Genomic DNA, 15,939 nt, shown 5'->3' with positions numbered 1-15,939 from the left:
GGGACAGATAAAAGAAATTTATTCCAGAAACCATAATAGAACTAAGCCACCGAACATTCGGCTGCCACGATTGGTATTGTCGTAACATGAGCTAAGTCAGGTTTAGGCACGTGTCATGACAATATCAATAGGATACTTTCGTAGATCCCTGAACCGGAAGCACACAGACGCCATGTTGGCGGAAGTAGATCTAACCTTGACATGGGAAAGAGACGTTAGTAAAACGTATCGGCCACACTTGAACATAAACAGTCGTTTGATACTTGTTTGCAGTGCATATGTGTTACGCGATCAATTTTTGTACAGCTCTGTTATAGTTTTAGATCCGAAGAGAGGTTAGTTTTCGGCCAATTTGGCGTCTGCTGGCCTGCTTGCTTCCGGTTCAGGATCTACGAAAGTACCCTATATGGTCGTGGTGACGAATTCCGAAGTTCAGGCAAAGAGTCGTTGGCATCGGGAAAAAATGTTAAATCCAAAACCCGCACAACGGTAGACCCAAGAATTTTCCGTTTCAGCTAAAGTTACACTGTTCCGCGAGAGCACATCCCCTCGCATTAAACCTTTACTCGATTCTCCTTCAAACATAGAACAAATAGTAGAAATAAAAGGTAGGTGTACGCCAGACTATGTCTTGACATAACAGGCTTCGCGATGCTGCGCCAGTTTCGACAAAATCCACGCCTAACGTGTACACCTACCTTGGCCTGCGGCGCTAACCTGCCTTTGGCACGCTGCTTTGCCAGACAGACCAGAAATGGGCGTGATCCCTTGAAAAAATAGCATTTGGTCATCAGAACCTACATTAATGGGACTTAACTTTGGGTCGGGGGTCCGAATGGGTTCTATTTTCGTCATCAGGAGCCTCAACAACATAAGAAACGACACGAAACTTGACAAGAAGTTGAAAGTACCTAAAAAGTTGTCTTTTTTCTGCCGTTTGTAAAGTGTTTTTACACTAATATGACCGAATGGATTGAGATAGAAAGCTACATTTTGGTGTGTGGCGAGCTAAGAACATGCCTAATGGTCCTGCAAAATCTCAGCCAGATCGGCCGAGCCGTTCAGGAGGAGTAGTGCGCACACACACACACACACACTCATCATCATCAGCGCTGTTAGGCCTCAGCAGACCTCTAGCGTTCGAGTAAGCAACTACAACAAAAACAACAGACAGACAAAACTTTTCAACCGCACTGGAGTAACGGGCTTCGCTACAGCTCAGCCAATTAGAGCTTGACAGAACGCAAGGCGTGTTCAGCCACATTAGTTCCAACTGGAAAGGACGGTTCCGCGAGACCATATCCTCTCTCAACATGCCTTTGCTCGTCTCTTCTCCGGACCTGGAACAAAAAGTAGAAAATGTATCAGTTTGATGGTGTGCAAGTCATGTTCAGCCCTGCTTGTTGGCTGAGCGATAGCGAAGCCCGTTACTCCAGTGCGGTTAAAAAACTTTTCGTGTCTGCGTGCGTGTGTGTGCACGCACTACTCCTCCTGAACGGCTCGGCTGATCTGGCTGAGATTTTACAGGGTCATTAGGTATGTCCTTGGCTCGTCACACACCAAAATTCAGCTTTCTGTCTCGTTTGGTCATTTTAGCCAAAAAACACTTAAAACACGGCAGGAAAAAGACAACTTTTTGCAAGTTTCATGTCGTTTTCTATGGTTTTGAGGCTGCTGATGACGAAAATAGAACCCATTCGGACCCGCAACCCAAAGTTTAGTCCCATTAGTGTAGATTCTGATGACTAAATGCTATATTTTGAGGGGATCACGCGCATTTCTACGGTCTGTCTAGCAAAGCAGCCTGCCGAAGGCAGGCTAGCGCCGTAGGCTCAGGTAGGAGTATACGCCAGCGTGGGTTGTCAAAACTGGCGCAGTATCGCGAAGCCTGTTACAAGACACGGTCTGGCGTGAACCTACCTTGTACAATAATGACCAATGATAGCGTTGACACCATCTTGGTTAAGAGCACTGCGAACTTTGGGCATGGTTTGCCCCTTGGTCATTGATGGTTTGATGGTTTGGAGTTCCCTCGCTTCGGCAGTGAATAGGGTAAACTATACAGTTATCGGCAGGGGTACAGTTATCGTCATCTCGGCGAATAATTGGGTCTTGCTCTGCAAGTACGCGTCCGTTAGTGATGCGGCCAATGCAGGTCGCTAGAGACACCTTTTGAGCATGCAGGACCGAGACAGCATCGCGTTTGGTTGAGTATATCAGCCAACAGAGCCACGTTTCTTGTCAAGTGCAGAAAGAGGTCGCGGCCAAACCAGGTGCTTGAGGCCCGCTCCTTTCCACAGTCTTCGTCCAGTCGACGGTGCAGCAACATGTTCCGCAGCCTTCTCGTTGTCTGCGCCCTTGTGGCGGCCGCTTATGCTGCCGTAAGTGAACACACGTAGTTACATTGCAGTTTCTTGTGCGTAAGCTTTGCACAAAATTGTTCATGCGATTAAAGAGGCATGATCATTACCCAATTTTGGGCGAGATATACTGTATCACCCAAATTTGGGTGAGGATGGGTTCCTCGCTCAAAGTTGGGTGAGGAAGGGTGTTTCAGCTACCTACATGGGTCCATAGTATTATGATGACCCAAATTTCGGTGGCGGGAAATTTGCTCTGCAAACTCAAGTGTGTGCCAGGCATGCACTTCTTGGTGCATGCCTGCAGGCACACACTTGAGTTTGCAGAGTGGGCGAGGAAACCTTCCGCACCCAAATTTGGGTAATAATTGGGTAATAAAGAATTCCTCGCCCAAAATTTTAGTCATGACCATGACTTTCATTCTCAACTACTGTGCAAACGCAAGTCTGTTTATGTTTGCCTTTGCCAGAAAATGTTTGCCCCTGTGCACACTGTTCATAGGTGTGTGCTTGCAGGCACCTTGCTTTAAATTGGGTGCTTGCCGGCAGGCACACACTATAGTCCAGCGTGCCAGACGGAGACCGCCTGGGTCCTGGGCACACAGTTAGAAAGTGCATTCATTTTAAAGTAGGTGCCATGCACACACACACACACTTGCGTTTGCAGAGGAATTACGAAGGTGTGCGACTGTGCGTTGTTGCGCACGAATTGATGCGTTTCACGCGAATGCTCAATTCTGTCCAGATAGCCAAAAAAGTACGCAGTCATTTCTTCTCCATAATATGCCATAATTCCCTTTTCGAATTATTCCAGTGAATCCGACACTCTAAAAACCTTGCGAAGAGTGTGTTCGCATTACAAACCATTTGGTTTGCAGCTTGCGAAGAGTTTGGCTTGATTGTATTACGAACTGATAGTCCGCAATTTTGCGAACAACGTGTTTGCAAAGGGTTCGCAATACAAACAGGTTGTTCGCAAATTGCGAAGCACTTGTTCGCAAGTTGCGAACTACTGATTTGCAATACGGATGTGTTCTTTGCATTGCGAACAAGTCAGGTTCTTCGCAAGCTTACAAACACATCGGTTCGCAAGGTTTTAAGAGTGGATGTTAAACTTATTTTCTTTTACCTGGACGCAGGACAACTATGCTTTCAACCAAATCGACGAGTTAGTCGCTCGCATCAAAGTCTGCCTGAAGCCTGTGCCCGAGCGTGGCTTCAGCTATCCCGCTACGGATTGCATGTACAAAGCCCGGGACAATTTGAGGAGCGTCTACTCGAAGGAGTCTCAGGCTGATTTCATCGCCTCGTGCCTGGCGAACTACAGGGACCCCGTCAAGGCCGACATCGTGGCCACCGCCAAGCAGTGCCTCACCGAGTCCCTGGCCAAGCCCGTCAAGCCTGCGCTCAAGAAGGTGAGATTCCATTGGTATAAGTCGTTTGTCATTCTGCAAAGGGACAGTATTATCAGTGTGCTGGGTCAGTACACTGCTGAAAGAAAAAACACAACCACCCTGCAGTAATTCCTGGAAAATTCTCATCTAAAATAATTGTACTTTCAAAGTACGCCAATTGTTTGAAGTACAATTCGTGGCGTGCCGAAAGCAGTCCAGTCCAAGCATCGTTGTACTTTGTAGGGTCAGGGCGCACTGCAAACCTAACTGTCTACTAAGTACACACTTACAAATGCATGCTTGCAAGTACACACTTACCAACGCATGCTTGGCCAAGTACACACTTACAAACGCATGCTTGATGCCCTATAACTCCATGCGTCAAGCATGCGCTTGTAAGTGTGTACTTAGTTGACAGATAGGTTTGTAGTGCGGGGAAGAACTGGACAGGTAAGAACTGGACACCCCATATTTTACTTCAAATACCGTATGCACAGGCATAACAACTATCAAAAGTAGTTCCGTTGCATCAGCGGTTCATTACAAGACAGTTTTTAAGCCTATGCATACGGCACTTGAAGCAAAATGTGGTTTCTCCCCCTGTTCTTCCCCTGTCCAGTTTTTCCCCGCACTGACCCTACAGTTTATTATTTTCACCATTTCTTGAAATTTATAAGGATCATTTTAAGAAAAGGTAACTCAGCTAGATAATTTTTCGATATAAAAATATGTAGAAGATAAACAATTTTTGCAGCAATATGTGTTCTGAATAGCACAATGACTACCAGGAAGTTTGTTGATGACTCGAAATGTTGCTTGAATTCTCTCTTTTCTCTTTTTTTGATGCATTCTTCTCGTGGTGAGCCGAACTGCAGAGTTGTTAAAGTCGCCTGCTAGTACTTTTCACGCTACACCCCAATAAGGTGGTCAAGATTTCCGAACTGTTCCAGCTAAATAGATAACAGGATTTCTTAAAATTTTGTGGAGACAAACTGCATATAGAGAACATTTGTCCTGATCGAAATATGACCTCGATACAAGATAATTGTTCGTTAATCGCCAAAATGCCCTGGCGGTCTTAGTTTCTCTTGGGATTTGGTTTTTCAGGTTCAGTTTGTAGTTTCTATCTGAATGCGTTTAGTTTTCATGACGTTTTTGCGAAAACGACGTTTCTAGAGTGATGTTTCCGTGCCCTGCAGGCGACCTACTCCTCGCGGCAGCGAGAGGAGATCGGCAGCCGCATCAAGGCGTGCCAGGCCGGCATCGTCGACACCAACACCTTCAGCCCCGCCGCCGACTGCCGCAACAACGCGCTCATCGAGGCCCAGAACGGATACCCCAAGGAGTCCCTGGTCGACTTCATCGTGCCTTGCCTCACCGGCAAGAACATCGACGCTGCGCTCGTCGCCCAGGCGCAGGCGTGCATCGTCGCCTCCCTGGCCAAGCCTCTCCGCACCCGATAACTCATGGCACCAACGTGATGAAATCTGTCTTCAGAGGGCAGCAGTTACTGAGAATAAAAGAGTCTCCACCCTCTAAATATTATTGTACTTTTATTGACTGAGTGATAACAAAGTACGTCACTCGGGTGGGGAAGAGGACCAGCTTCCTGTCACTCGCTCTCTCTCCCTCCCTCGTTTTAACGCCAGGCGTGGATTGCCGGAACTGGCGCAGCATTGCGAAGCCTGTTACGACAAGCCACTGTCTGGCCTACACCTACCTTGTAGTGAGACCTAACTGTCAGTGTTGAATTTGAAAACTGTAGGTTTGCAACACTGGTGTCGAACGTATGAGTGACAGCCATGACAGGTGGCAGACAGTGACTGAGATGGGCGGGCTAATGTCAGAGTTCACCTTCCGAACACTTCGAATTCTTTGATTTTACTTAGGCTTTGCTTCAGACTGGGTAAAAGTGGTTGCGCGTTGATGCGAGGAGAGTAGTCGTGAAGTAGTACATTGAATAAAGATTTATCTACATACCCGACACATATTTGCAAGGTTAAGAGGCCCAGCACCCGGCGTGTCCAATACCAACTTTGCGATCAGAAACTGTAAAATATAACCTGAGAATGGCTTGATGTTATTGTACGCGAGGGCTCAGTAAGCCAAGCGTCACTGGGCTTGAACCAGGTCGAAAAAATTTAGGACCTCTCTTGGTGTCCCATGTTTTCAAGTGGGTATGTTGGCGAGGTTACTGACGCCCTACCTGAGGGGTATTCAGGCAACCCGCACGACACTTGCACAGCGCCATTCCCTAAGCTCAATAGACACTCCTAGTAGAGCCTGAAGTGAGGAATATGAAAATGAACAGACCGGAAACAGTACAAGAAATCGGCCTTTTCGGGGGTTTTGGCAGGTTTAAATCAGATTTCATCATAAAACTAAGCTTTCTTGAATTTTTAGATTAAGAATACACTGGTGAAACAAAGGCATAAAAATTATGCCCTGTAAGGGCGTAAACGATTTACGCCCTTAAAGGGCATAAATCGTTAATGCCTTTGGGAAGGGCATTAAAATTTTGCTTGAAATTCCTATACCATTTACGCCCTTCCCAAGGGCATAAAACTATTTATGCCCTTGGAAGGGCGCACTGTAAAAATTATGTTGTGAATTTACAACGGAATATTTTACGAAGGTTTTTGGGAATGTCCAAAAGTGCACTGTAAATGTTTCTTTCCTACAGGAACTTTTGTAAATCAACGGAAGTTCGTCGTTAATTTACGAAGGTTCTTAGTAAATTTACGAAGAAAAATCGTAAATGTACAGAATCTGTTGTAAATTTACGAAGGGCTTCGTAAATTTATGACGGGCTTCGTTAATCTACGACGGGTCTTCGTAAATCTACGGCGGACCTTCGTACACTACAAATCCAAAGGTCAGACTTTACGCCTCTGGAGAGGCGAGACAAAAAGTCTCGCCACATTTTGGCGATACTTTCATGTCTCGCCACAATATGGTCAGATTCAAATGTCTCGCCAATTTATGGCGAGACTTTTTTGTCTCGCCAAAATATGACCCAAAATTATTGAATAGGGTAGGCAATGCATGGATTCATGGCAAAATAGATAAACTACTGCATTATTCACAAAATTCATAAGAAAACATTTCTGATCACCACTGATAGTTGTTTGACCCACTGGGGACTCTCAAGAGTAACGCTGTTTGTTTCGCTCATAAACCAAGAGGTGCGTCTTCACATAACAGGGCCGCTCACATTCAGTTTCATTGAAATCAGATTGTACTCACAATAATCACAGTAGCACTGTGGCTATGAAGAAATTTGCAGGCAGGTTGAGAGTTGATTCATCCAATAAAGATTGTGTACAAACATGTAGCTGTGAGTACTGTACAACTTGGTCCAGAGCACAGATGGTGTGACTGTTGATGAACTAAACATTTTGACAATTATCCTTTTCCACACGCAGTTTGACAATAGCTCGAACGATAAAAAGACATCTTCGCGAACAGATAACCCAGTTGGCAACAGTCGTCATCGCTCCAAACTAGAAAAAACTTAATTTATTGATGCAAAGTCGGGAGGAAAACATGATAACCAGCGGCCATTTCCTCAGGTTACTTTTGTTTACGAGATGTGAGGATGTGACTGCGAATACTGGTTTGGTCATGCGTATAATTTTCCCAACCCGAATCTGAATCAAAATCGTCACGCCCAAAAATGCCCATAACCTCTTCTGTCAAAAACAAAAACATAGCCTCTAAAATGGCTGCCAGCCTCTGAGCGATTGTTTGACTTGCAACGATATAATTTAGTTTTTCCTAGTTTCGAGCAATGACGACTGTTCCCAACTGGGTTATCTGTTTGCGAAGATGTTTTTTTAATCGTTCGAGCTATTGTCAAACTGCGTGTGAAAAAGGAGAACTGTCAAAATGTTAAGTTCATCAACAGTCTGCACCATCTGTTCTCTGGGCTAAGTTGTACAGTACTCAAAGCTACATGTTTGTAGACAATCTTTATTGGATGAATCAACTCTAACCTGCCTGCAAATTTCTTCATAGCCACAGTGCTACTGTGATTATTGTGAGTACAATCTGATTTCAATGAAACTGAATGTGAGCGGCCCTGTTATGTGAAGACGCACCTCTTGGTTTATGAGCGAAACAAACAGCGTTACTCTTGAGAGTCCCCAGTGGGTCAAACAACTATCAGTGGTGATCAGAAATGATTTCTCGTGAATTTTGTGAATAATGCAGTAGTTTTTGTATTTTGCTATGAATCCATGCATTGCCTACCCTATTTAAATAATTTTGGGGCCCTATTTGGCGAGACAAAAAGTCTCGCCATAAATTGGCGAGACATTTGAATCTGACCATATTGTGGCGAGACATGAAAGTATCGCCAAAAAGTGGCGAGACTTTTTTTCTCGCCACATTTTGGCGTAATGTCTTTCCATTCAGTTTGCAGTGTAAATAAACGAAGGAACTGTTGGAAATTTTTTTGCCGAAGGATCCGTCGTTGATTCCAGACGTATAATTACGAAGGTTCTTTGTATATTGACGAAGGTTCTTTGTTTATTAACGAAGGTTCCCTGTAAATTTACGAAGGATCTTTGTAGATTTACGAAGGTGCTTCGTAAATTTCCATTAAGATTGTAAAATCGACAGAGATCGTTCAAAAAATTAACGAAGGTTTTAGTGAATATACGAAGAGCTTCGTAAATTAACGAAGGAACCGTTGGCAATTTTTTTGCCGAAGGATCCGTCGTTTATTCCGGACATTAATTTTTACAGTGCGTAACGGAGTATTTATGCCCTCAAGGGCGTAATTTTTATGCCTTTGTTTTACCAGTGTAGACACCCATCATCAAAAAATGAGCGTTCTTTGGCAGCTGTTTCCGGTTCATTTTCTTCTTTTTGTTCTCACTTCTGGCCCTGCTAGAAGTTGGATTTGAAAAATGCAAACATTTGATAAATATGCTCTTTACTTAGGGTAATTGTTTAAAATAAACAGGAGAAAGAATTGGGAAGCGACTGCTTTTGCAACAAGGACGTTAGTTTGAAAGAGAAAGGTCAAGAATCAATAATCCTTTGCAACGGAGACAATGCAGTCCAAATTAAAAATTCATCTGGGTATCAGCGACGGGTTGGTTTCACATTTGTTCTTTCGGCGTATACGCCTGATCCTCGTGATTCCTGTTAAGTCCCCGTTACAAAAGTGACTTGTATATGTCATAGTTGGTTGAAAGACTGTTGAAGACAGTAAAATTATCTCTCTATGAAATATTCACTAGTCTTTCTGTTCGCTAATGCTTTAAGAGTCCGTTGCTGTTACCCTCGGAGCAGGCGCAGACGACGAGGAGTCCGTGACTGCAGGGTCTGAAGTCGCTGTAGAACCAGTTTCTGTCGGTTTCAGCTCCACCACTGCAAGAAAGTCCGGGTTGAACGTAAACGACCTCTTTTCCACGGCTATCGCGCCTGACGTGGCAACGCTGCCGCCTCGCAGCTGCAGCAGAAGCGAGCTGCAGGCGCCGTGTGCGTTTCAGTTCTTTAAATATTTATTCGATTCATCTAAAAATATTTTATACAAGATCGTGAAGGGAGGCCTTAGGGACGGTTTGGTGTAACTGTCACTCCGATTGCTGATGACATATGAGAGATACTGTAAGTCATGTAAACGCAACGGCAAACGAAGCCCAGCGTGGCCTGCGGCAGTACTCTACGCTCTTTTACTCAACCTACCCCTCGAATAAGGCCAGTAATCAGAGTGACAGTTCCACAAAACCGTTCATAGACATTTTCGAGATATCGGATGACGAATGAAGCCCTCAATGTGCAATAACACTCTCATTCCAGGAACGTGACAAAATGTCACGTTCGTTTGAGCATTGAGTCACATTCGTGTGGATGTGAATCAGCCAAAAATCACATTCAACGAATGTGACACAATGCTCAAACGAACGTGACACTTTGTCACGTTCGTGTCGACGTGATGTCACGTTCCTGGAATGAGAGTGAAGTTCCAGTCCTAATGGCAAGGAATAGTCTTAATCATACACGCTCAGACCTATATGGACTTTCTTCTCTCTTGCTTGGCGGCAGGACCTGTCGAGGAGGTGTCGCGGGACTAGCAGTACTCGCGGGAGTGCCACTCACCTCGCGGAAGTATCCGAGGAATCCCGCCACCCTCCCAAAGACAGCCGTGAGATCCACTGTAACGGGGGCCACCATGACAGCCTCTTGAGACCCGCGGCAACCCCTCCCAAAAGACATTTGCAAGGTCCGCCGCACCCCAACGAGACTCGAAGCAGCCCTTCTAGACCCGCGACACCCCCACGTGAGGTCCTGCGACCCAGTGGCAGCGGGTGCGTACCTCGCAGGCGCGAAGGCCAATTCCAAAACACCAATCATCTCCGTACCTAGACGTTTGCGCCCACTGGTTCATTGGTAGAAAAGAAAATGATCGCCTTGGGGTGCCCAAACTACCTACAAGTTATTGACACATTGAGAAAACTCACCCTGTAGTTGTCAATAGAGCATATAGAAATTGAAAAGTACATTGCAAATGACATTAAGTCCGGTTTAATGGACTATAAACATTATACAACGAACAAAATAGTGAATAGCCAAAGAGAAAATAGTACATATGATCCAGGAAGCGGAAGAAGGGAATAACTTGACTTATCCCCAAATTGAGTTTGTATTTTAATATTGTGCCTTAGAATGGTTTCCATCACTACACCAAATTATTTGACTGAATTCCAAGCAGTTTAGGAGAAAATCCACATGGAAAAAGGGTATAACTCAACTTAACCCCTTTTACGATCTAAATTTCATTGGAAAATAGAGATAACTCAACGGAAGTCCACATGAGTCCGTTTGACAAATTGGCAAAAGGATATAACTCAACTTGTATTTTTATGAATCTCGTGTAAAAAGAATCAACTCAACTTAGCCCCCCCTTAATTTTAAATTTCAATTTGGAAAAAAGAGCTAAGTCCAAAAAATACACCAGAGTAACATACACTTTATGCAGACTATTGTTCCACTTGACTTGTCTCCAAATTCCTCTTTGTTTAGGAAATATAAGGTGAGCTGACTCTGTTTTCCATTTCAACGGAAAGCGATAAGTCGCAGAAATCCTCTACGGAGTGACCTTACACTTTTTATTTTTTTTTCCAAAATTTTACTAATGCTTTTTGAAATTATTAACATGTGCAACATTCATTTGTTTTGTTTTAGTTTTCCCTCCTAACAGTTTTTGGTTTCTCCTGGAAAATGGCCAAAATTGAGTTATCCCCTTCTTCCGCTTCCTGGATCATATTACGTTTGCACAAAAACCTTTATGGCAAAAGATAAAAAGGTCAATACGAGTCTGAGAGTGTATCATAAGTTGCGTTGGATCCTCCGCAACACGACCTCAGTCCAAAGAATCTGTCCCTTTAAAAAAAAAAACAAGGAACTGAACGCCATATTGCATGTGACGAAGTTCAAGTTCAGGCACCTAAAACTGTTCGGGTAAAAACCGATGCTACGAACCTTAACACGCAACCGCCACGGTATTAAGCACTAAAACCCACGAGGACGATGTAGAAAACGAGCAACCGGACTTCTTCTGACCCGACACAAGATTGGAACAAACGAAAGCGGAGATGACACTTACCGTTGAACTGCACATCCATGTCACTTATCCAGTATTCTGGCCGCACCTTGAGTGTCATGGCGAGAACCTCGGAGTTGCTAGAATAGGTGAGCACGTTTTTGCCCATTTCCAAGAAAACGGATATCGAGAGGTCAGGCCGGCCTTCCAGCCATAGAAATAGAAACGGATCGGTGGACCGTGAAGATAATGGATCTGGTGGAAGATGAATTGACCCGGCGTTACTCAGACACCTTCACTGTGGAAATTTGAGTCGTCACTTGATGACAATTTCAAGGCTAATTTTCCTTACAACACTGTCATCAAAAAAATCAATGACATTGTTGTCACGTCCATGCAATAAGTATTAGGAGCTTTGATGGAAATGTCATCAATTTGTGATGAGATTGTCATGATATGAGAGTGATGAAAATGCCATCCGCGTTTTTGTCATAAAATGACAACAAATTTTCACAGTGTTGCACAGAACACGGAACAGGTGCTGTTCAGGTTCAATTTTATTATTATCTTTTATTGTTGTTGTTTTATTTTTACTGTTGAGAGATTCTATGAACCAATAAACATGTTTTTCAAAACAAAACAAAAAAAAAAAGCTTATTCTTGAGACGGTTAAATTGGTTTTTGTTTCAGCGGAAATGCATAGAGTTGCGGCAAATCAATATGAAAAATAATGGTATGACTAAACCTTTACTTGGGCACAAAATTTCAACGGAAAAAGGAGATGAGTCAACTTAATTCCACATGACTCCGTCGATGAAATTCATGAAAGGGTTTGGCTCTTCTTATTTTTTTTGAATAGTTCTTAACGTTAATACGTAAAACGTGTTAAAACATGTTTAAGTGTAAAACTTATATTTAACCTCCTCGTGCACTGCGAATCGGATGGCAAGTTTGCCTGCCACATAATTGGCAAGCTATTCATTACCCAAAAATAGTACCCTTTGACCTGAAATCTTCATCAGCTGGCCAATACTAGACGCCTGGAATGCCAAGCTTTGATGAGCGGTGGAGTATTTCAGGGCCAGGCTTGCGAATTTTCGGGATTCAAAACGGCTTGCCAGTTTGTGGCAAGTGAACTCGCCACCGCCCTTGCAGAACGGAGTGCGACTAGTGTAAATTCTAACTCTAACTCGTTGGGGATACCCAAGTTGACATGACTCCGTAGTGCATTTTAACGTAAGGATTTGATGCAGTGAAACCTTCCTCCGCTTCGGGATCAATTAAACCAAACCTATTTTAAAACGGTAGGGGCCAAAGATGTAATTCATGTGTAACTTACCCCGAACCAAGCGCCGTTCCATCACAAAGGTGTATTCACCTTCTGTCAGTTCCTGGCAGTCATCTGGAACTCCCTGCGGACACATTACACTCAAGACGTATTTCAGTTGACCAAGGAAAAGCGTTGGTTACACTTTCGTTCACGCTCGTATGGGAATCATACATAGATGAGCTTATTCACATCCAAACGAATGTGACAATGCTCAAAGGAACGTGAAATTTTGACACACTCGTTTCAACGTGATGTCACGTTTCTGAAATGAGAGCGAAAGCGTTGATTATAGCCCAATTGTCTCTCAGGGTCTCTCGAAAGTATGACGTGAAACATTTAATCTTAAAGCTTCATGACAAGCCAGTGTAAGCGTCAACTTGACACACTAACAGAACGAAAAACCTTAAATTTTGAGACAGATTTTCACTTTAGCCACCATAAGGAGTTTAACAGTGTCAAACCTCCAACCTCCAGTGGCGAATCCCAAGGCGGTTTTCAAATGGGGCCAAGTAGAACTTTTCGCCTAAATACAGGGGCAGAGTTCGCCCTGTTGTCTACCTTGCAGGCCATTGCTATTAACGACTCGACTGCAATTGATCTTCGGCTATCTAAAAAGCGCTAGGGAGAAGCAAAAACTCCTTTGCCCCTCCCCTGTACCCGCACTCGCCAACGTCAAGGACGTTCAACACTTTTAAGTCTTGAATTCACGAGTGAGTGAACAGATTCACTCACACTGCAATTCAGCGAATATGGCGCCACATTTGTCAAAATGAGAACTTTGCAGGGTGATGATTCTACTTACACTCTTCCAGCCGTTGCAGCCGCCTCCACGGATGTTGCAGCCGTGGGCGGAGGAGAACCCCAGCGCGCCGCCAGGGCTGAGGCATCCCAAGTCGACCCGGACGCAGATCCACTGATAGCAGGCGAGGATGACGGGGGCGCCGTGTGCTTCCAGCAGGCGCACCGTGGCCGCCACAGTGTAGCCCACTGGCAGCGGGACCGCAGGGACTGCAAGCCCGGGTCCAGGAATTTTCTAAGAAGGGGGTAATGAGGCGATTTTTGCCTGCCTAAAGTTAAGGGGTTAAGGGGCAAGCGAAGACGTGCTTGTTGCCTACTCGTTGAAAAAACGGTTTCTGGTTTTTACAGGAACTCCCTGGAAATCGCGTCGAGATGAATAGGCCTATGCCCGTTCGACGCCATACTGCCCCTCATGCGTGCGTTTTGGGGAAATTTCCCCACCCCCGGTACTACATAGACCGCCTGCAAGGTACAAGGTGAGAACGGTATCTGGTTTTTCCAGGAAGCCTATATGGTAAAGCCCTTTACCTATTGATGCTGTGGGCCAAGTTGTTTGCACTGGTGAAACGAAGGCATTAATATTATGCCCTTTAAGGGCGTAAACGATTTACGCCCTTAAAGGGCATAACTCAGTAATGCCTTTGGGAGGGGCATTAAAATTTTGCTTTAAATTCTTATACCATCAACGCCCTTCCCAAGGGCATGAAACGATTTATGCCCTTGGGAAGGGCGTAAAAGAGTTTTCATGTCGTTGTTCTACCACTGTAGCGTACCTGTTTCGCACACCTCTGCGATCTCATCGCTTCCGTCGCCGCAGTCGTTGTAGCCGTCACACTTATTCTTGGAAAGGACGCACCTACCATTGGTGCATTGCATATCACTCTTTCCACACGTGACACCTGCACAAAGCAATGATTCCTCAGATGGTAACTGTGACCTCCAGTTTTCCTGGAACAGAGGACAGAGGCGTCATGTGACGACTGGGGTTCCCTTTAACTCTGAAACTAGACGATTGCATGGGGAAATCCTGCAGGACTCGTCATCTGGGGAACCTCTGCACTGAAAAAAAGTTTTCGAGACTTTAAGACAAATTTCGCAACGAATAATCTTATTTCGCAAGGGTCTAGGACAACTCGTCCCTACCGACTCGTACCCAGCACAATACGTCCCGGCGTTATCCGGTCCCAACCCAAGTGGTCCCCGTCCTAAATCGTCATAATACGAGCCTCTCGTGAAACACTTAAGACGAATTGTACGTAAAATTCTTCCAAAAATACTCAAAACAAGCCACAATGGTGTGAATTTTTTTCGTAAAATAACTAGTTATTCTTCGCTACATTTGTCGTAAAATAACGACTTTGTACAGGGAAAATGTCTGTCATGGAAAACTCATACCCATAATGACGAAATATTTCGTAAATGGTATTTTCTGGGTGGTCCGCCTACACTTTCTTTTCCCGGGACGTGACATCACGTTGAAACGAATGTGACAAAACGCCAGGTTCCTTATTGCGTCACATTCGAGGGGTACCTCACTTCGTCTAGTCAGTGTACACCCCTGACTCCAGTCACTGCCTTGTTTCAGTCTAGTCACTGAAAAAGTCGGCAAAACCACGTAAATTTGTCCCAATTTTAGTATTTTTGCAACGCATTTCGTGATATTTTCAGTCTAGTCAAAGTGGAAATTTAGTATAGTCACCAGTCAGTGTACACCTGTTTTCGAAGTGAGGTACCCCTCGGTCACATTCGTTTGGATGTGAATAATGAACTTATTCCCTTTCAAACGAATGTTACACAACGTTGAAAAGAGCTTGACACTTTGTCACATTCGTTTCAACGTGTTGACACGTCCCTGGAATGACATTGTACCGCGAAGGTCTGGAAATGAAACAAAAACCCTCCCCCCAACTGGGACAGTGTACAATCTAAATGTTGTACAGAGAAGATTCTCCATATTATGGTGAAAATATTCCATATTATGGTGGTGCAGCTGACTTCGTAACATACCATTGAGAATTCACTGTACCTTAAGGGAGTATGGGGCGATTTGTAACAGATTTTGGAATTCTCTATACAAAATTAAGAACATTCTGCATATCGGTGTCAAACTTGTGCCAGTTGAGCAGTCTGGCCCTTCATCTAGACTGTGCAGCTCCATTGGATCAATCTTGAGTCCGTAATCTTCGAAATCTAAGACGCTTTCCAAACCCTTGCATGCTGTTACGAATCGCCCCAGCATGGGGTCCCTTGAAAAAAAAATTAATTACTCCTTAATTAAATCCAAATTTTTTCTGAGTAAGAATTAATATAGGTTGAACTTGGCTTAATTTTCCTGAGTATGTATTTCCATATTAGACTGAGTATGATCCATATTAAGTTCAGCAATAAGAGCTCACCAGGCCCTTGAAAAGGTTCTGATACAAGGTCAGTATGTGCGCTGAGGCTTGGTGTTCCATGTGGTTGTAGGTGCATGCCTCAAATGCATTAGAGTAAATGCTTTTG

At 44.3% G+C, this 15,939-nt stretch overlaps 3 protein-coding genes across 3 annotated transcripts in view; 2 read left to right on the top strand and 1 right to left on the bottom strand.

Moving 5' to 3' along the window:
* Nucleotides 1-15,939, top strand: part of LOC117646678 — a 586,045-nt gene that overhangs the window by 191,243 nt on the left and 378,863 nt on the right. The window lies entirely within an intron of this gene.
* Nucleotides 1-15,939, bottom strand: part of LOC117646070 — a 38,552-nt gene that overhangs the window by 5,881 nt on the left and 16,732 nt on the right. Inside the window, exons 11-14 of the mRNA XM_034386743.1 lie at nt 14,211-14,336; nt 13,442-13,647; nt 12,649-12,721; nt 11,373-11,564 (exon numbers count right to left, since the gene is read on the bottom strand). Of these exons, the coding sequence (XP_034242634.1) occupies nt 11,373-11,564; nt 12,649-12,721; nt 13,442-13,647; nt 14,211-14,336 (597 nt within the window). The remainder of the gene's footprint in view (nt 1-11,372; nt 11,565-12,648; nt 12,722-13,441; nt 13,648-14,210; nt 14,337-15,939) is intronic.
* Nucleotides 2,252-5,295, top strand: LOC117646800. The gene is made up of 3 exons (XM_034388022.1): nt 2,252-2,381; nt 3,500-3,775; nt 4,954-5,295. Exons 1-3 carry the CDS (start codon nt 2,328-2,330, stop codon nt 5,215-5,217), a joined length of 594 nt encoding a protein of 197 aa, XP_034243913.1. The 5' UTR covers nt 2,252-2,327; the 3' UTR covers nt 5,218-5,295.

This window comes from Thrips palmi, unplaced genomic scaffold, assembly GCF_012932325.1.
Source record: "Thrips palmi isolate BJ-2018 unplaced genomic scaffold, TpBJ-2018v1 HiC_scaffold_10, whole genome shotgun sequence".
Lineage (NCBI taxonomy): Eukaryota > Metazoa > Arthropoda > Insecta > Thysanoptera > Thripidae > Thrips > Thrips palmi.
The sequence above is the reverse complement of the archived record's forward strand: the minus strand, read 5'-3'. Positions and strand labels throughout refer to the sequence as shown.

Bases quoted from the DNA above. Each gene is read 5' to 3' on its own strand.
- LOC117646800 (XM_034388022.1), top strand. From the start codon at position 2,328: ATGTTCCGCAGCCTTCTCGTTGTCTGCGCCCTTGTGGCGGCCGCTTAT. The intron at 2,382-3,499 runs GTAAGTGAACAC...ACCTGGACGCAG, and splicing joins TGGCGGCCGCTTATGCTGCC to GACAACTATGCTTTCAACCA. The intron at 3,776-4,953 runs GTGAGATTCCAT...CGTGCCCTGCAG, and splicing joins TCAAGCCTGCGCTCAAGAAG to GCGACCTACTCCTCGCGGCA.